Source organism: Thamnophis sirtalis, unplaced genomic scaffold, assembly GCF_051295495.1.
Source record: "Thamnophis sirtalis isolate CommonGarterSnake01/CBP01778 unplaced genomic scaffold, rThaSir2_p1.2 scaffold_3, whole genome shotgun sequence".
Lineage (NCBI taxonomy): Eukaryota > Metazoa > Chordata > Lepidosauria > Squamata > Natricidae > Thamnophis > Thamnophis sirtalis.
This window is the reverse complement of record NW_028261383.1, coordinates 38,526,943-38,548,498: the sequence shown is the minus strand read 5'-3', so window position 1 is coordinate 38,548,498 and position 21,556 is coordinate 38,526,943. Positions and strand designations below refer to the sequence as shown.

The window sequence follows — 21,556 nt, the reverse complement described above, 5'->3', positions numbered from 1 at the left end:
TCTTGTTAAAGATTTATACCCTGTATTAGTTCTGGGAAGTCGGGGGGAGGGGGAAGCTTGGGGGGAGGGCTTGGGGGGAGGGGGATGGTGGGAACTAAACATTTTTAAAGTTTGTTTTTTTCAAAAATGATCAATTAAAAAAAAATTCACTTCATTGCATGGGGCGCATTGTTCAAGCCTGCCAAGATCTTTCAGATCCTGAACAGGTCTTCTGGGGCATTGGCTGCTCCTGCCAGCTTGGTGTCATCTGCAAATTTGAGGAGGAGCATGAGATGAGGGTATGATGTTCATTTCTTCTTCTTTTCTTCTGTCTACCATTTCAAATCCTTCTCTATGGAGATCAGAGATCCTGAGGGAAAGAAGCAGGGGTGGGTTGCTGCCGGTCCCCGACGGTTCTCACGAACCAGTTGGTGACTGGACCTGGAAGTAAGCCTGCCCCGCCCCCAGCCCTGTATACCCGTCAGGCCAGATGGCATTTTGTCCCTTCTGTCTCCCCGTTGCTCAGAAAAGCAACTTCAGGAATGTCCTTTGCTAGCAGGCAGGTTCTAGGATGTCTGCCGCCACCAAAGGACCTTCCCGGAGTTGCTTTTCTAAGCAGCGGGGAGACAGAAGGGACAAAATACCGTCCGTTTTCCCCATGCTCAGAAAAGCAACTTCGGGAAGGTCCTTTGGTGGCGGCAGGCATCCTAAAACCTGCCTGCTAGCAAAGGACCTTCTTGAAGTTGCTTTTCTGAGCATAAAGCCCCCGCCGCTTCTGGACATCTATTGCAGTTGCGAGGAGCTGAGGAGAGCACAGAGAAGAGCGTGAAGGTTCTTGGCACTCTGGGAAGCTGCGAAAGCGGCAGGGAGAGGCACGTGGCTTGGTTTAGACTCCTTGGACGTCACAGCAGCAGACTCAAGCGTGCCGATCTTGGCGTTTTTCACCTGGTTAAAAAGAAGGAGGAGGCTCCACTGGTCCGGAGCCCATTCATGGTGGGAGGCAGGGACGTGCAGTCACTAGAGGCAAGGGAGGCGGAGCCTCACCAGTCTCCTCAGGAAAAAGAAAGAAATTTAAATATATTTTTTTAAATAATTAAAGCCAAGATAGTTGCTACCAGATTCCAGGTCCCAGTGGCTTGGTGTCTGCTTAGTGTTAACCAAAGCAGGAGGCGAGAGAACTCGGGGCCTCTTTTCCATAAGGAATTTTTCGCCTTCTAAAAGTTAATGAAGAGTTAAAAGGCAAAGAAGTTCAGATGGAAAAGAGGCACTAATTCTCCCGCCTCCTGATTTGGAAGCAGCCAATCGTGTCTTCTTGAGCACACTTACGTTGGGCGGGGCGTGCTTCAGAGGAGAGAGGAGTGGGCGAGGAGGAGGCTGCCTCTTTGCTGCAGACCTGGGTGCTTGGCGGCTCCCGCGATGCAAAGTGCCCCACCATCCCCGATGCTGCCGCCCGCTGCCCTGGCCTGCTTCTCCAGGCTCCGCCGCTGGAAGTCCCGGATCGCCTCTGGGGGAAGGCTGGGTGAGAAGTGGGGCGGTGGTGGCGGCAGCGGCAGCGGCTAATTTAAGTGCTCCCTTGTCTCACAGCCGGGGCCACTCCAGACCGCCGGCCGCTGACACGTGCTCCTGCAAGAGCCTCTGGGCAGCGCCGGGAGGCCGCAGAGAAGCTTCGCTCCCTTTTTCACTCAGCCTTCCCCCAGAGGCGATCCGGGACTTCCAGCGGCGGAGCTTGGAGAAGCAGCGGACACAGGCCGGGACAGCGGGGGGGGGGGGCAGCGGGGCACTTTGCATCGCGGGAGCCACCAAGCGCCTTTGCTGCAGACCCGGGCGCTTGGTTGCTCCCGCGATGCAAATTCGCACCCCCCCGCCGAGGCCGACTGCTGCCCTGCTGAGCCTCACCAGGTATCAACCTCACCGCATGTCACTGATGGGAGGGATCTCCCTCACATTCCTAGTCTTCCCGGATGGGCTCCGGACCAGCGGAGAAGACGTGGCGGGGGCTGTCGGGCTGGAAACCCAAGTCCCATTAGCGCCCAAAGCCTCTTCTGGATGTCTATTGCAGTTGCGAGGAGCCGAGGAGAGCGCGGAGAAGGTTCTCAGTGCTTCTGGAAGCCATGAAAACGGCTGGGAGAGGCAAGCGGCTTGGTTTAGCCTCCCTGGATCTCGTAGCAGCAGCAGCCCCAAGTGCGCCGATCTCGGCATTTTTTGCATCGGGGCGTGCTGCAAAAGGGAGTGAGTGAAGACTTTTTACAGAATGCTGGTGGTGGAGGTGTGGGCCCATCGCCCCTGCTCAGCAAAGCAAGTCCGGGGAAGTCCTTTGTGCTGGCTGGAAAAGGTCTTTACTCCCTCCCTCTTGCAGCACGCCCCGATGCGAAAAATGTCGAGATCAGCGCATTTGGGGCTGCTGCTGCTGCGACGTCCAAGGAGGCTAAACCAAGCCGCTCGCCTCTCCCAGCCACTTTCGCAGCTTTCCGAAGCACTGAGAACCTTCTCCGCGCTCTCCTCGGCTCCTTGCAACTGCAATAGACATCCAGAAGAGGCTTTTGGGGCTAATGGGGCTTGGGTTTCCAGCCCGACAGCCCCTGCCGCTTCTTCTCCGCTGGTCCGGAGCCCCTCCAGGAAGACGAGGAACGCGAGGGAGATCCCTCTCCCCACGGATGGGCTCCGGACCAGCGGAGCCTTCTCCTTCTTTTTAACCAGGCAGCTATCAGAGAGAAAAGGGCAGTGCGTCCCCATGTGCTTGTGCAGCAGCCAAAGATTTCCTGGTTAAAGATCTCCTAGTTAAAAAGATCGCCTGTCTAAAAAGAAGATAACCGCCTGGTTAAAAAGAAGGATGAGGCTCCGCTGGTCTGGTACCCATCCGCGGGGAGAGGGATCCCCCTCGTGTTACTCATCTTCCTGGATGGGCTGGTAAGGGGATAGAAAAGGTTTTTCTCCAGTCCCAGGTTTCAGCTTCCTGGCTTCAGTATCTCTTTCCAGCTTCTTTTGTTGAGCCTGCAATTAAGGTTCTTTTTTATATCTTAGGAAAGATCACTTGGTTAAAACGAAGGAAGAGCCTCCGCTGGTCCGGAGCCCATCTGCGGGTTGGGAGGGAGGGAGGAAGAGACAGATAGACAGACAGATAGACAGAGAGAGAGAGACACACACACACACAAGGAGTGAGTGATTGAGTGAGTGAGAGACAGACAGACAGACAGACACACACACACATATACACACAGAGTGAGAGAGAGAGAGAAAGGGAGGGGAGAGAGATAGAGAGGGAGGGAGAGAGACAGAGAGAGACACACACAGACTGAGGGAGAGACAGACAGACAGACAGACACACACACACACAGAGTGAACAGATGGGGGGGAGGGAAGAGAGATAGCGAGATACAGAGAGACAGACACAGAGAGAGAATGACAGAGAGGCAGAGAGAGAAGGAGGGGGAGAGATACAGATCCACACAGAGGGAAACAGGCAGACAGACAGACACACACACACAGAGAGATAGAGACAGAAAGAGAAAGAGAGAGAGAAAGGAAGAAAGAAAAAAAGAAAAAAGAAAAAAGAAAAGAAAGTGGGAGAGATAAAAGAAAGAAAGAAAGAAAGAAAGAAAGAAAGAAAGAAAGAAAGAAAGAGAACTTATGACCACAATTGAGCCCAAAATTTTGGTTGCTAAGCAAGAGTGTTGTTAAGTGAGTTTCATCACATTTTCCAAGTTGGCCACTCTCATCCAGTCACATGGCCAGCAAGCCACTCTCACAAAGGAGGCCACACCCACAGAATAGGTTCCAAAAATTTTTGAAACCCACAACTGGAAGGAAATGAGAGGTGGGTTGCTCCTGGTTTGTCCCGGATCGAGCGAACCTGTAGTAGTGGTGGCGGAAGGCTCCGCCCACCCATCCCAACACTTTTGGGCAAGTGCAGAAGTGCACACAAGCACATTCACCCACACGAGCAAACATGTAGTAAAAAAATTGGAACCCCCCCCCCACACACACACTGAAGGAAGCTTCCATCAAATCTCCCCCAGGAACTGTTTTTTTGAGTAGGATTTTTCAGGAATATCCAGGTAAGGACAATTCAGGAGTTAATATAAGGTCCTCCTGTTCCCCATAGAAATCCCAACCATTTCATCTCTGTCTTCTATAGAACAATTCTTCCTACTTTACGAATTATACATTTTAAAATTGTGTCTCCCTCACAAGGAAGAGTAGAAAGAAGTTGACCCTTCCTATTGCAGAGCTGAAATTAAAATTCCTGAATGAAGTTAAAAATTCAGAGCTGAAGTTAAAATTCCAAGTAAAGTAAGAGGAGGAAATTATTTGTATTATGCCTTTCCTTCAGAAAGTCAAGCTAGTATGAATACTACCTTTCATTTTCAGCCCTTGTTTGCGTTTGCTCTTTTTTTTGAGCAACAAAAATTTAAGTGAGATTGCTATTAGGATTTTTAAAAAACGACAGTACTTTAAATACAAAATTCTTCACTAAATTATAATACTGCCCAAAGCAGATTGAGAAGGCTTCCTGGCCTTCTCGAGATCACCCCCTCCTGGCCGTACTTGGGAAATGCACCATCTCTCCTTTTTCCATGAATACCTTCCATGCACAGAAAATATATCCGAGGCTCCCTCAGCAAAGAGAAAGGAATCGCATGCGCTTCAGCGTTGAGCCGCTCTTGCAGGTTGGGAAGGGAGTGACGTCACTAGGTCTTGCCTTTCTAGGATGCAGGACTCTCCCTCTTTAACCCTTTAAGCTTCGCAGGCCATTAAAAAGGCTGCAAGGAAGTCTTGACGAAAGAGGTGGCAAGGGTAGGTGTGTGTGTATTGTTAAATATTGTTGAATTGTTCTGACTGTCAGTAACATCCTCTGAGCTCTCTGAGTGGCTGAGAGCTCCAGAGGGTGTTGCCGACACACTGTTATTGTTGATTGGCCGAGGGACTGACGTCAGCAGTTGCTGTCGCGTCCCCGGCCTGTGATTGGTTAAACTAGAATATAAATACCTTGGCGGGAGTTTCCCGTCCCTTGAATCGCCTTCAACCGAATAAAGAGTTCTTCTTGTTTGAAACCCTGGCTGTGCGTTGTCCCTCCGTCAATACTTAAAACTGGCGACGAGGGTGGGATCCGGCGATTCCGCAGAGCCTGGAATGAGGAGAGAGCAGTCGCAGCGCAACACCAGAGGCTACCTGATTAAACTACAGTTGGAAGGGCTCGTGAAGGACCGCCGGACCCCACGGCCAGCATGCGCCCAGCTTAAGCAGTTACCAGCACTCGAGAGGCTTCAATCTGCGAAAGCCAGCTGGAACTGTCTGGGCCCGAGGTCGTGGGGCTGCCCGTGCACCTCACGGAGCAAGCCAGCTTTTCTGATCGCCCAAGCCGCGTCGCGATCCAGAATCTTAGCCTGGCTGCGGAAGCTGCCTGCCAGCCAACCATTAAAGCCTCGTTGCATACAAAAAGAACTGCTTGACCCGGAGAGAGAGAGAGAGAAAGAAGGAGGACTGACATCCGTCTCCTGCCTTCCTTCCTCGGCCTCCCGTCGTCTCTCCGCCCTCCCAGAAGGGCCCCGATGTCTCCGCGGCCTCCTCGCCAGCCTCCTCGGCCGTCCGTCGCCTCTACGGCCTCCTACGGCCTCTCCGCCCTCCCAGAAGGGCCCCGATGTCTCCGCAGCCTCCTCGCCTGCCTCCTCGGCCTCCGCGCCCGCCTCCACGGCCTCCCGTCGTCTCTCCGCCTCCCAGAAGGGCCCCAATGTCTCCGCGCCTGCCTCTTCGGCCTCCTGACGCCTCCACGGCCTTCCGTCGCCTCTACGGCCTCCCACGGCCTCCGCGCCCTCCCAGAAGGGCCCCGATGCCTCCACGGCCTCCCCGAGCCTTGCCGCTGTGCCTCTCCTCCGGCCAAAGCCTCCCGATGCTGGGAGGGAAGCTGTCATTCCCTCCTGTCCTGCCTGCTAGCTCCGTTCTCTGCCTGGAGGGAAAGCCGCCCCTCCCTGCCTCCCCGTGAGCCTGCTTCCCAGCGGGAAGCCAAGGAGCCTCTTTCAACGCTCCTCCTAGCCTCCAAGACCTCCGCGCTGTCTTGCCTCAGCTGTCTTAGCTGCCTTCAGGGGCCTGAAATCCCTCCTGCCTGCCTCAACGATCTCCATGCTGCCTGGCCAATCCACACCTCCGTGAAAGCTCTCAGCAAGCCGGGAGCCGCCTCCAGGGCCGTTTTGCAAGCCAGGACTGTTAAAAAAACTCTGTTGGGCATGCGCAGTAAACTTGGGGGAAATTTAAATAAATAAAATGTGTGTAAAGCAACTTGGGGGAAACGAAGAAATGAGGAACTTAAAATGGAGCTAACAAAGGGTGTACTTAGCTGGAGGGAAAGGGGAGGAATGAAATCTGAATTGAGAAAAGGGAAATGTAAATTGAGCTAATAAAGACTTAAGTGTACTTAACTGGAGGGAAGGAGAAACGTAATGCAAATAAATTAGCTGGAGGGAAAGGGAGGAATATGAATTGAGAACTCGGAAAAAGTGGGCTAATAGAGAATAAAGTGTACTTAGCTGGAGAGAAGGAGAAACGTAACGTAATGTGAATAAATTAACTGGAGGGAAGGAGGAACGTAACGTAATGGGAATAAATTACTGGAGGGAGGAGCAATGCAAATACGAATAAATGAGCTGGAGGGAAGGAGAAAGAGACATAGAATTGCTTCTTAAGTGAATCACACACACACATGTATTAAGTGAACCACACGCACACACATGTAGTTGTACATTCAAGGAACTGATGTGTGATATTAATTAATAAAAATGGGGAAACTGCTTGAATGAATTAATAAAAATGGGCACTTAACCTGGGGAAAATGTAAAGGGAAATTTTACAATGTTCTTGAAATTTCAAAGTTGCTAGTTATGATTTGTGGTATGTTATGATACGACTTCTCCTGCAATGAGAAGATCTGGGCGGGTCCGGCGCCGCCCAGCATATCTTAAGGACTACGCATGCTCTGTTTCGGGCATGCGCAGAACTGGGGGAAAGGGGTGTTAAATATTGTTGAATTGTTCTGACTGTCAGTAACATCCTCTGAGCTCTCTGAGTGGCTGAGAGCTCCAGAGGGTGTTGCCGACACACTGTTATTGTTGATTGGCCGAGGGACTGACGTCAGCAGTTGCTGTCGCGTCCCCGGCCTGTGATTGGTTAAACTAGAATATAAATACCTTGGCGGGAGTTTCCCGTCCCTTGAATCGCCTTCAACCGAATAAAGAGTTCTTCTTGTTTGAAACCCTGGCTGTGCGTTGTCCCTCCGTCAATACTTAAAATGTATGTGTGTGTATGTGTGTGTGTTACTGTCCTTGTGCGAGCGTGTATACAAGGAAAGGCAGAAGGTTCTCACACTAGAGAAGGAAAGGATATATATTTATATACCAAGTCAATCTTAGGAGAAAGAAAAGGGATCGTCCTTAGCTCCCCATTTCGTGGGAATAGCTCCTGCATAGGGGAGAGCGGGAGCTTGTATGGCAAAACAACTTTGAAATGAAGAGATGCAAAAGATGGTTGCCTACATTCTCACTCTGTGCTGGATGACATCAATCTCGGCTTGGAGCCTTTTGCAACTCAATTTGTTTCAGGAAGATAGTCAATCGCGTCATCGTATTGAGCTGTGTGCATTTAATCTTTTATATTTCATAGTAAAAGAGAAATTGGCAACTAGATAAATAAAGCTGGATATTAAAGTTTCTTGACCATGTGGAACAGGGCAAGGATTAATTGCTTTGTCTGCCTCTCCAAGCTAAAACAAAGGAACCAGGATATTGGTACAAGTACTACCTTTTGGGGGGCAATTGAGTAAGCTGAATGAATGTCTTGTCACAGTATGAGGGGCTGGGCACAGGAAAGAGGTGTATGTGGCACAGGAAGGCAATGTACTTTGGGGTGATTGATATGCTGGCTAAAGTCTGTAAACAACTGCCCTTCGGGGTTCAGATTTTGCTTGACCTATCCTTGCTGAACCTTGTGCAATAAACCTTTCCCTCTGATAAAGAGCTGGTCTGATCTCATTTCTGCAACATTTCAAACTGAACCCCTTGATTTGATTGACTTGTTTGTGCTTAGGACACATTGTGCGACCCTGCCCCCCTGCGTGAAGGGAGAAAGAGAAATGGAGCAGAGTCAAAGGATTAGCACCTCATTTTTTGTGAACTGAATTTTCCTGCTTTGTGAACTGGTTCTGGGCTTTTCTATGTTGTATGTTGAGTGAACCCTGCTTAAAGGTAAACGTAGAGCTATATTGTTAAAATGCAAGTCTTTCCCTTTGAGTAAAAAGAAATTTAAATTATCCAAAATGCCCATATAGACTGAATCTTCTTGCTGGAAGTCACCGCTTTACAGGTCAGAATAATGCTTCCTTCTGTGAGGATGAGTGTTGATAAATGATCTGATCTACTAGCTTAGATTTATTCTTTCTTCTTTAAGAAAATTGTAAAATTGAGGCCATTTGTTGATCTTCATGTAGAGAAAAAAATGATCCCTTTGGCAAGGAGGGCTTAATGGCTTGTTCTGGTATTCCCAAGACTAAATGAACATTGCTATGAATGAAAAAGCATTTGAAGATACACAGATTTCATTGCACCCATTTGGAATTGTGTTACAGGACAGAGAGAGAATGGCTGGCCTTCCTTTAGCAACTGAGGGAACTGGAAAAGACCCTTCTGGTGCCCAGTCTGGAATCTGTGGGAAGATCTGGGCAAAAACTGGGCAGAAGATGCTGGAAGAAGGAGCCATCATTTCAGAAGTTCAGGCCTGGAACTTCAGGGGCGTCCAATATGAGGAGGATGAGGGTCCCCGAGGACTTTGTAGTCGACTCCACTTCTTTTATAGTCGATGGTTGAGACCAGAAAAGCACACAAAAGCGCAGATGCTGGACCTGGTTGTTCTGGAGCAGTTCCTGGCCCTTCTGCCCCTGCAGATGGAGAGCTGGGTGCGGGAGTGTGGAGCAGAGACCAGCTCCCAGGCGGTGGCCCTGGCGGAAGGCTTCCTCCTGAGCCAGGCGGAGGAGAAGAAGGAGCAGGTTGAGTTGCCGGTGAGAGGACTTCTTCTTGGGCCTGAATATAATAAAAATATGTTCAAATTTTTATATCAAATTTTTGTAGGTTTATTAAGATATAAAATGCAAGAAAATGAAAATAGTAGGAAAGTGGGAAGTGAAGTGAAAGAAGAGTAGGGTAAAGGGGAAAAAACAAAATAATTGAAAATCTGAATCTTTTTAGCACAGTTGAATAAAATGGGTTCAACTGTAATATTACAGGTTCAATGTTTTACATTTACATACTTAATATGTACTAGCAAATTCTATATAACAACAAACTTATGTAATCAGCAAAACTCAATCAAAGTTTCATTTTTTTCGATCTCAAGAACAAAACCCAGCAGTGGTTCCAAAGTAGAAGCAAGGTTGGCTTGGTCTTTTCTTTAAATAAAGCAATTAATTTTTCCATCTCTGCTAGGTCCATCAGTTTTCCCAACGACTTCGCCTTTGTGGCTATTAAAATATCTGTCCACTTTGCAAAGAGCATCCTTGCTGCTCTCAACATAAATAACAGCAAAGTTCGAGAATGTTTTTCCATCTCTTTGTCTATTAAACCTAAAAGAAAAGTCTCTGGTTTGATTTTCATGCCCACTTTGAGAATCTTCTGCAGTAAAATATAAATCTTACCCCAGTATTTCTTTGCTTTGTCACAAGTCCAGCAGAGTTGGTAAAAAGTTCCTTTTTTACATTTACATTTCAAACGTGTATTTGAAATTCCTTTGAGATTTGAAAAATCATTGACAGTTTATCAGGTGTTAAAAAGAGGTACACACCACTTCATGATATGTAATGTCCATTAATTCTTTTTTTCCTGCATCCTATTTCAAGTCCTTTGCAATGGAGATCAGAGATCCTGAGACAAAAAGACATCTGTCAAATCTCCCTCAAGAACTGCCTTTCAGGAGGATCCCTCAGGAAGAACCAATTCAGGACACCTCAGGAGGTAATATAAGGTCCTTCCACTCCTTTGATAAATCCTAACTTTCTCATCTTCTCTGTGTCCTCTCCTCTATAGCAAACCTCCTCCCATTTTATTAATTAGGCCTTTTAAAATTCTGTCTCTCTCACAGGGAAGCATAGAAGGAAGTCGACTCTTTGTTTAGGGGGAGTGGAAACCATGATTGAACCTTCAACTCAGGTATGATAATAACTTTGATTTATTAGATTTCTATTTTTCCCTCAGGAAATCAGCCGTTGTACATATTATAGGTAGTCTTTGACTTAGGACCACAATTGAACCTAAATTTTTTGTTGTTGAGTGACACATTTGTTAAGTGAACTTTGCCCCATTTTACGACCTTTCTTGCCACAGGTGTTAAGTGAAGTGCTGAAGTTAGAAGTATGGTTGTTGTTAAGTGGCTTCCCTAATGACTTTGCTTGTCAAAGGTTCACAAAAGGGGATCACATGATTCTGGGACCCTGCAACTATCATAAATATGAGTCAGTTTGATCACGTGGCCATGGGGATGCTGGAACAGTCGTAGGTGTGAAAAATGGGCATACGTCATTTTTGTCATTGTAAATCACTAAAAACTGTTATAAGTTGAGGACTACCTGTACTGTCTCCTGCCATTTTCCCCTTTCCTTTTGGTTGGAGATTCTTTTTAGGATTTTTTTTAAGATTAGCACTTTAAAAACTAAAACCTCCTTTCGCTAATGATTCTCCCAACTTTTCAATAAATAATGTTTTACAGAATTCTTTATGTTAGTCATGACGTCTGCAGCTTGTCCTATGAAAAACTGTACAAAAGAGATGGTTTGTGTCCATCAAACAAATGGATTACTTGGCATTACATTCACAGATTCTATGAATAAACATTTAAACTAAACAGTGGGGACAGACAATTAATTGATACAGAACATTTCTGTCCCCAGCAATCTAAAATTGATAGATTAATATAGTGCATATAACATAGATGTTTGTGTGGGTAAGAATATCAACCTTGCTGTCAAGCAAAATCAAGCATTTAATCGTGAGTGCCATACAATCTGCAATCAAACAGGTGGTAAGAAAGCGACAGGGAGAAAGCAGAACTACTTAACTCGTGTTTTTCATCTGCCTTTATGCAAAGGGAAAAAAACCAGTCCAACTTATCAAAAACAGCACCACAAGTTTAGGAACAGAAGTTAAAATAGGTAAGTGAGCACCTGTCCACCCTAGATGAGAAGACCAATAAAGCTGATTATGGAACTGGAGGCTGAAACATAAAGAACGGTTGCTGGAATTGGTTATGTCTTTTTTAATGAAAAGAAGGACTAGGGGTGAGATGACAGCAGTGTTCCAATATCTCAGGGGCTGCCACAAAGAAGAGGGAGTCAAGCTGTTTTCCAAAGAACCTGAGGGCAGGACAAGAAGCAATGGGTGGAAACTTGGATAGCCATTTGTCGGAAAAGGTATAGAGTTTCCTGCCTAAGCAGGAGGTTGAAGTAGAAGAGTTGCAAGATCCCTTCTAACTAAACTATCCTATCCTATCTTACCCTACCCAACCCTAAACTATCCTACATGGTGCCCCTTTTATAATTATTTGACTTGAATTTGTTCTAGGAGCCTCAAAAATATTTAAATATTCAAACTAGCAAATTTCCATTTTTCAAATGCTTCATTTACAATCATTAATAAAAAAAATACATGGTTAACAGTTAAGATTATTCAAATCCCAGGACAGTCAAAATATAGAAACATCTCCAAGTGAAAAGTGTTCTGAAAGAACAATTAGCCAAGGCCCCATTAGCTTAGAAAGTAAATTTTAATCTTCTGACTTGTGCCTGGATAAGGAAGCCAAACAATCCAACTTTGCACAGGCTAAGAATTGTCTTCAATGGAAAACATTCTTCATTTTCTTATTTACTGTCCAGCCAATGGCTCAGACTACTAGCAACTTCCTTGCAATCTGAGGAGGAGCAGAGTCTCTGCGTATTAATGGCACACCACACAGACCCCTGGTTGAGCTCTCCCAGCACTTTCATGAAGGTGTTGAGGATGAACAGGATTGCTCCTTCTTAGGACAACATAAGGCATTTCATAAAACATTACAAAGAATCCTTTCCCCTACAGGCACATTTCCTTTTTTAAAGGCAGGAAGGGTTTAAAGGCCTTCAGTGTCTTGAGAGAATCAACTGGCAAGTGGGCCTTGGAAAACCCACCAATCAGGAACACTATCCAAGGAAGGATTAGTGTCACTGATTGGTGAGTTTTCCAAGGCCCACCAGCCAGTTGATTCTCTCCAGTCACTTAGGACCTTTTGATTGTGGATGGATGGATTAATAGATCCAGAAGGAAGAGTATTTTGATGAGGTCTGGCTGGCTGTTTGGTAGATCAATTGATCCAGAAGAAAACAGGGCTTATTTAACCTGAATGGCACTGAAAGTCCTACAGAATCATCCAAGTTGATAAAACCTGCCTAAAATCTTTCTTTAGTCAAATGCTTTTGGTTCTGTCAATTTTGTCATCTAAACCGCAGATCCTTACTAAGCATAGAGCCATTTATCTTAACGTCTATGTTTGCTATATAAAATTCTTAATAATAGGAAAGATCCTGGAGTTCTTTCTTGGTCTGTTCTGTATTTTTTTTTCCTTTCAAGGAGGGTCTTCTGCCCTTTGAGGAGGTGGCTGTTTATTTCTCCGAGGAGGAGTGGTCTCAGCTGGATCCTGACCAAAAAGCTCTGCATTGGGAAGTCATGCTGGAGAATTATAAGAATGTGGCCTCTCTTGGTAAGGGTTTCCCACTCTCCCTCAGAGAGTTCAGGAAGACATTTTGTAGTTAGATGCCATTAGCTAATTCTTATGAAAACATTTATAAATTGATATCTTCAGAGGCAGAAGGGAAAGTTCTGTTTTTCTACTGCTCCTAGGAAAGAAATAGATCAATGGCATTTTCCTTAGATATATCTTATCTAATTTATATTTCTATATAAACATTTTATGACAAAGTAATTCCTTTGTTTGAGGTAATGCCAAACTTCATCACACAGATTTCAACTATTTTGGCCCAGATGCTTCCTATCAAGAGTTGCCATTCAGGTTTTTTTAACTTAAATGTCTTTTCCAAGATTTTATGCCTCATCCAAAGAGATATTATCATTTCTATACCAGGCCAATATTAGGATAGAAATATGCAGTATATATTAGAATTTTGAACAATACCTGAAGGCAATCAATATGACTTCTGACAGAGTGATTTTTTCCCCTAACCTTTCTCCCCTTTCATTCCTCTTTTCTTTTGAAGGTGATAATGAGAATGAGAATAAAGGTTCTGGAGAACCAGTCAAAGTGTACAGACAAGGAGATGTAATGGAGAAACCTGCAATTCAAACAGATTTCCAAAGGCAGGAGAGAAACCTGTTGAATAACTGGAATAAGGAAAGCTCATGTCCTTCGATTGTTGCTCAGGTGCAGGATTTTATTGATCAACAAGAAAAACTAAACAACAAATATATTGAGAAAGGTGTAAGAATCTTGAAAGAGACATTAGATGTAAATAGACCCTGTCCATCACAAGACAAAGGAGCAGCCAATATGGACAAAGACAGAGAAAAAAAATACAGTGGGATGTTCACACTTTCTCAAGAAAATGGGTCTCTTGAATCACAGAAAAGTTTTCACATTGGAGAGAAGACAAATAAATGCAATGAACATGAAAGCAAAACTGTTAATAAAAGGACATCCAGAAGAGAGAAGCCATATAAATGCATGGAGTGTGGAAAGGGTTTCAGAACAAGCAATGAACTTACATTGCATCAAAGGATCCACACAGGGGAGAAGCCACATAAATGCATGGAGTGTGGAAAGGGCTTCCGAACAAGCAGTGATCTTACATCCCATCAAAGGATCCACACAGGGGAGAAGCCATATAAATGCATAGAGTGTGGAAAGGGCTTCCGAACAAGCAGTAAACTTACATCCCATCAAAGGATCCACACAGGGGAGAAACCATATAAATGCATGGAGTGTGGAAAGGACTTCAGAACAAGCAGTGAACTTACATCCCATCAAAGGATCCACACATGGGAGAAACCATATAAATGCATGGAGTGTGGAAAGGGCTTCCGAACAAGCAGTGATCTTACATCCCATCAAAGGATCCACACAGGGGAGAAGCCATATAAATGCATAGAGTGTGGAAAGGGCTTCCGAACAAGCAGTAAACTTACATCCCATCAAAGGATCCACACAGGGGAGAAACCATATAAATGTATGGAGTGTGGAAAGGGCTTCCGAACAAGCAGTAAACTTACATCCCATCAAAGGATCCACACAGGGGAGAAGCCATATAAATGCATAGAGTGTGGAAAGGGTTTCAGAAGAAACTGTGAACTTACATCCCATCAAAGGATCCACACGGGGGAAAAGCCATATAAATGCATGGAGTGTGGAAAGGGCTTCAGAACAAGGATTAAACTTACATCCCATCAAAGGATCCACACAGGGGAGAAGCCATATAAATGCATGGAGTGTGGAAATGGTTTCAGAAGAAACTCTGAACTTACATCCCATCAAAGGATCCACACAGGAGAGAAGCCATATAAATGCATGGAGTGTGGAAAGGGCTTCAAAACAAGCAGTGAACTCATATCCCATCAAAGGATCCACACGGGAGAAGCCATATAAATGCATGGAGTGTGGAAATGGTTTCAGAAGAAACTGTGAACTTACATCCCATCAAAGGATCCACACAGGGGAGAAGCCATATAAATGCATGGAGTGTGGAAAGGGCTTCAGAAGAAGCAGTGAACTTACATCCCATCAAAGGATCCACACAGGGGAGAAGCCATATAAATGCATGGAGTGTGGAAAGGGCTTCAGAATATCGAATGATCGTGCAACCCATCAAAGGATCCACACAGGGGAAAAGCCATATAAATGCATGGAGTGTGGGAAGGACTTCAAAAGTAGCAGTGATCTTACACGCCATCAAAGGATCCACACAGGGGAAAAGCCATATAAATGCATGGAATGTGGAAAGGGCTTCAAAACAAGCAGTGAACTCACATCTCATCAAAGGATCCACACAGGGGAGAAGCCATTTAAATGCATGGAATGTGGAAAGGGCTTCAGAACAACGAAAGATCGTGCAACCCATCAAAGGATCCACACAGGGGAGAAGCCATATAAATGCATGGAATGTGGAAAGGGCTTCAGAACAACGAAAGATCGTGCAACCCATCAAAGGATCCACACAGGTGAAAAGCCATATAAATGCATGGAGTGTGGGAAGGACTTCAAAAGTAGCAGTAATCTTACACGCCATCAAAGGATCCACAGGAGAGAACAGCCAGTCAACTTACATACCATCAAAGGGTCCATACAGGCGAGAAGCCATATAAATGTATGGAGTGTGGAAAGACCTTCAGAATAAGCAGTAGTCTTACATCCCATCAAAGGATCCACACAGCAGAGAAACCACATAAATGTATGGAGTGTGGAAAGGGCTTCAGAACAAGGATTAAACTTACATCCCATCAAAGGATCCACACAGGGGAGAAGCCATATAAAGATTTTCACTCTGTTTTTTTGGGAGGGTGGGGGGAAGGTGCTTCTTATACTTCGAAAAATTTGGTAAATGCACGGAGTGTGGAAAGGGCTTCAGCACACCCCATAGTCTTATTTCCCATAGCATGATTCATAGACTGGAGAATCCCCAAAACAAAGATACATTTGGATGAGAATGTATGGTAATTATTCATTTAATGAGTTCTATGAATGGATTTCAAATTTACAGCCTGCACTCTGAAAAAGGTTTTTAGTAATGTTAAAAGAAACAATGGGCATGAATCATTATAATTATAATTCATAAATTTTTAATGTATATATATATAAAGCATATAGGAATGTCAAACTGGCAGAACACAGGCTGGTTGTGCTACATGGAGGACACTCCCACCCCAGCTCCAGGAATAGGGAAACTGTTGCAATATGTCACATGATGGCCACTTGACACATGGAGTTTGAAATCCGTGGTATATACATTCATTTTATTTTATTTTTTAGAAATGAGCTTCCTATTCCCCAACTGTCATTATTCCCCCCGTTATTCATAGCTCTCAGAGGGATGCGAAGACATTTAACAGATGCTGCTTCCCTAACCCAAAAAGGGAAATATAAAAAAAAAAATAATCAAATTGCATTATTTGGGAGAATTGGGATCCTCCACAGTAGTTAAATTTGCATCCCTAGTGTAGAACTGAGACCTGAGTCAGCCGGTATCTGTGCAGAAACATTGAACATTATTCAGTCAAAGGCCTCATGATATGAGGGAATTCTCACATGCAGATCAATGTGGAGCGTGTGGGAAGAGCTGAAAGGATGAACAATTCCTCTCTCACAAAAGGAGCCAGAAGTGCCCCAAGTGCTTGTGTAATTTTATTTTCAAGCATTATGGCCATGTTTTGCTCTTCTGTAGTATGGTGAGGGCTAAGAAGTCCAAATTCGATTTAAATAAAATCAATTAAATATCAATTGTGTGATTTTGTTCTAATTATGTATTATTCTTGTGTATTAAACTCTTTAGTTGCTTTAAAAATGTATTAACACAAGATTTTGGGAAGGATTTGGAGGGAGCATATTTCAGGATTTGAGAGGCTCATGTTGGTTTGAAGCTCAGTTGTCAGTAATAGTTTTGGGTCAAGTTGGACAGTAAAGAGACTGAAAAGAGCAGAGAGGTTAATTCAATTCTTTTTTTTTAACCTTTTTTTCTTTTGATCTACATTCTTTCTTGCAATTGTAGCTAAATCTCTCTTTTTTCCTCACCTCCATATCCAGAGGAATCTCTTCAAACCATTGGGAAATCTTCAGGTCTTGTGTTTGGAAGGTTTTTCTCTGTTTATTCGCGATCTGTGGATTGATGAATCCGGGTATCATTGCTCAGGCTGCTCCAGGTTCTTTCTTGCCTCTCAAAGGCATTTGTGGGTCATAGAGGTAATCCAGAAGGGATAGGACCTGTCACAAGCCATAACGATCACCTACAATAAGGAGAAAAGAATTATGCGTAGCATGGATGAATGAAGAAGATGCAAGGGAAGACAAGATAGAAAGTGGATAAGAGAAATAAGGAGATTACCAGATAGTCCATGGGAGGACTGAAATTTAATTATATAATAACCAAAGAAATTTAATAGTTGAAAGTTGCACTTATATTGAGAAGTTTATTCAGGTTTCAACCAAGGTTTAAAAACTTTTCTGCCCCTTGTTCTTCTTCCTCAGTTTTCTTTTGTCCTGCTGTGTAGTTTTATGTCTCCCAGGTTTGTTTCACCTCCCTCCCTGAACACAGAGGAGTCGCTTCTGATGGATTTCCTCTTCACCTTTATGCAGCCTGAGCTCTGATAAGAATCACATTGCAATTACCATATTTTCCTGCATATAAGACAACTGGGTGTAGAAGATGACCCCCTACAACTACAGAGTTCAGCTAAAGTTCTTACAAAGCCACGTAGCCATTATGACCTGCGGCCCAGACAAAAGGGGAAACAAGACGGTGTCTGCTTATAAGGCTTCTTTCCTCAAGGTAACCAATCAGAAATGGGTTAACTATTTCCGTGTTGTGCTGCTTTTGACAAAGTATAAGAATGTATGTTTCCTTCAGAACACTGTTTAGATTTTCAAATGGCTATATTGTAAGGTGACCAGACATCCCGCTTTTAGCGGGACAGTCACGATATTTCACAATTTGTCCCGCGCTCCGCGGCGTTTTTAAAAAGTCCCGATTTTTTTATCATTTTATTTTTTCATTTTATCTTCATAGTACTCCTTTGTGAAAAATAATAGCTGTGTTCACACAGTATTCCATTAGTTTGCTTAATTATGGTTTCTTCAATAAACTGCAATTAGCTGAGTTCAGACAATCATGGTTTATAAGTAGACTATTTCAACATGCATAGAGTATATTTTTCAGTATTAAATTCATTTTTTCCTTTGCAAAGTAAGAGGCAATACTCAAAGTTTAATCCATTTTTACAAATTGGTGACTGCAAAGCATATCCTCAAGGAATAATTTCCCATCGTTCCTGCAAAACAGGCACACACTGACAAACATAAGATTCTCAACTTAACACCACAATTGAGCCCAATATTTCTTTGGCTAAGCGAATTTTGCCCCAATTTACAATCTTTTAGCCATCATTGTTAAAAAAATAATTGTAGTTCTTAAGTGAATCATGAGGTCATTAAGCAAGTCTGGTTTCCCCATTGACTTTGCTTGTCGGAAACTGGCTGGAAAGGGTTAGAAATGGTAATCACATGAGCCTAATATAGTGCAACTGTCTCAAAAACATGCCACTCGCAAAGCACCTGAATTCTGATCATGTGATTATGGGGATGTTGCAGTGGCCATAGGAAAAACAATCATATGTCATCTTTTTCAGTCCTGTTTTCAAAGTATTCCTTTGAAATATCACCAAATGAATGGTTGTAAGTCAAGAATTACTTGTGTATGTATGTATGTATGTATGTATGTATGTATGTATGTATGTATGTATGTATGTATGTATATATAGCAGTTAGCTTCCTCCCATAATTGGGGGCTTACCAGGGGTTGTAAAAATCTAATAGATACCTTTCACCCTGGCTTCGGCTGATAACGGATAAGAGCCTGTGGCCTAATGGCTAAGATCTCTGCCTGGTGTGCCTAGTATGCCATATAGCCCAGGTTCAAATCCCAGTAAGGGTATGGCTAGCTGATGAGAGCTAAATAACTTGAAATAGATCTATACTAGTCTCCCTTTATTTATTTATCAGCACAAATAAAAAAACACAAATATAACAAAGGCAACAGTAAAAATATTGGGTCTCTGTCGTGATGGACTCTTGTGACGAGCCGATTGACAGATGATGGAAGCAGTTAGCTTCCTCCCATAATTGGGGCTTACCAGGGGTTGTAAAAATCTAATAGATACCTTTCACCCTGGCTTCGGCTGATAACGGATAAGAGCCTGTGGCCTAATGGCTAAGATCTCTGCCTGGTGTGCCTAGTATGCCATATAGCCCAGGTTCAAATCCCAGTAAGGGTATGGCTAGCTGATGGGAGCTAAATAGCTTGAAATAGATCTATACTAGTCTCCCTTTATTTATTTATCAGCACAAATAAAAAACATATATATATATTTAAATATACGCACACACACACACACACACACACATATATATGTGTGTGTGTGTGTGTGTGCGTATATATAATTTTTATTAAGAATTTTGATTATAATACAATTTAAATGTAAAGAAACAAAAGAATAAAAAGTAAAAAATGCACTACAAATAAAAGGAATGTAATAATGAAAGAGAAAAGAAATAAAGATGTAATTTCTAACTTTCATTGCAAGAATTATAAACAAATTTAGTGATTCTTCACACCCCTCTAAGGATACAAATATACATCCCATATTCAAGCTCTTATCTACAAACAAATCCATAAAACATAATCTTTTCAGTGTTAATGTCACCGGAAAGTCCATAAAGAGTTGCCAAAAATAGCTTTGGGCTGCCCCTCAAATCCCCCCCCTTTACTCCTCGCCCTGTAGAATTCAGCCCCCTGAGTTTTACCTTTGAGGGGCATCTAAATTAAGGTGACCAGACGTCCCGCTTTTGAACAATTTCTCCCGCGTCCTGTGGTGTTTTAAAATAGTCCTGATTTTTTTAAAAAATTTAATCAAGAAACCACCACCCCCGCCCCCTCCCCTCAATGGTGTCCCTCTTTACCAATGTTAAAATCTGGTCACCTTACTATATTGGCTAAATTATTCTGAACCTTTGGCTGCCAAATAAAACTACTTCTCCTTGATCCTGAAATGTCCAAGTCCCGTTATTTTCTGCAACACTTTCACCTTTCATTTTTCCTTCTTGTTTGTTCTGAGTCATTCTTTTACAGAATAACAGAGTTGGAAGGGACCTTGGAGATCTGCTAGTCCAACCCTCTGCTCGGGCAGGAAACCCTATTCTGTTTCAGACAAATGGTTTTCCAATCTCTTCTTTGAAAGTGTTGGAACTTCTAAAGGGAAGTTGTTCCACTGATCCATTTTTCTAACTGTCAGGAAAAGGGTTATTTCTGAGCAACAAAAACTTAAGAGAGATTCCTATTAGCAAATGTTATTTTTTAAAACTAGTACTTTTAATTTCAATACTCTTTACTGCAGTGTAACTCTGCCAAAAGCAGATGGATTGTGAAGGGTTCCTGATGAAAGGGAGCATGAATGCCCTCTCCTGGTTTTCCATGGGAAATGCACCATTCCCTAATTTTTGTAGCAGCACCTCTGGCCCACAGAAATTCCACCAGTTGATTCTGCGAAGAGAAGGGTACTTCATCATTGGGCCACTGTTGCATATTTGGAAAGTAGTGAGATCATAAGACCTGCCTCCCCAGGACGCTGGAGTCCCTCTAATTAATCTCCCTCTCTTTAACTCTTTAAGGTCTTTGAGCTTCGCAGGCAATTAAAAAGGCCACAAGAATGTCTTAAAGGAAAGAGAGCCAGATGTGGAAAGGGCTGGTGTGTGCATGTGTGTGTGTGTGGGGGGGGAGTTCTTCCCATATGTAAGCAGAAATCAACCCCCCCCATTATCCCAAATAAAATATTAAGTATAAGGAAAAGCCTTTCAAATATTATCCATAAGGAAAAGCTTCAGAAAAGCCAAAAAAAACCCAAAGATGCTACTAAAAACCGTCTGAAGCCCATTCCACATTTCAGCCAGATGCCTAAAGAAAACATTATAACAAGAAGCCAAGTTCAAAGGGATGCAGACACTGAAGGAGATAAGGAGCTTATTGAAACAGGAACCCAACTATCTGGATGGCTCCATTCATAAGCAAAGCAAATACTGCCTGCAGAAATCCACTCATGACAGGATATTTTGAGTCTTGGGAGTGGGAGACCCCCAGATCCCATGTTTCCCTACCACCCTTTTTGATGATTCTAACAGGCAGGGGGGGAAGCAGAAGTCCAGACCAGGAATAAATTCAGGTCCCAGAAAAGAAAAGGGGTGAACTGGATAGTCTTTTCTGCCCCATTTCTTCAGCTCCTGCATAGGGGACGTGGGTGAGCTTGCATGGGAAATCTCGAGCAGGAAGTCAGAAAAGGTTAGGAAGGAAGAGATGCAAAAGATTATGCCTGCATTCCCATTATGTGCTGGATGACACTAAACTAGGTTTGGTGCTTCAGCAGTTCAATTTGCCATAGGGGGGTAGTGAACCAGATCATCATGTTCAGCTGTGTGCTTTTAAGCCTTTGTGTTTCATGTGAACTGAGCCCCTCGATTTGGTTGACTTGTTTGTGTTCAAGCATCTTGCATTGCTGAGTGTAGGAAGAAAGAGAAATGGAGCATCCTAAACTAGGGTCAGTTGACTGGCATTTCATTTGATGTGGACTGAATTTTCATCCTTTGTTAAATGCCAAATACACTGAATATCCTAGGTGGAAGGCATCCATTTACCATCTCAGAAAACTATTTCTAGGGGGATGAGTTTGGCTGAATGGTTGTTGAAGGCTTAAGGTAGTGATGGCAAACATTTTTGGCACTAAGTGCAACGAGAAAGAGGAGCTACCAGGGG

At 43.7% G+C, this 21,556-nt stretch overlaps 1 protein-coding gene across 1 annotated transcript in view; it reads left to right on the top strand.

The window, feature by feature from the left end:
* LOC148047949 (uncharacterized) overlaps positions 1-15,501 on the top strand; it is an 88,582-nt gene extending 73,081 nt beyond the window's left edge. Inside the window, 4 exon segments of the mRNA XM_087708207.1 lie at positions 9,854-9,968; positions 10,096-10,163; positions 13,258-14,621; positions 14,623-15,501. Coding sequence (XP_087564333.1) covers positions 9,854-9,968; positions 10,096-10,163; positions 13,258-14,621; positions 14,623-15,382 — 2,307 coding nt within the window. The 3' untranslated portion in view covers positions 15,383-15,501.
* Positions 15,502-21,556: the final 6,055 nt, after the last annotated feature.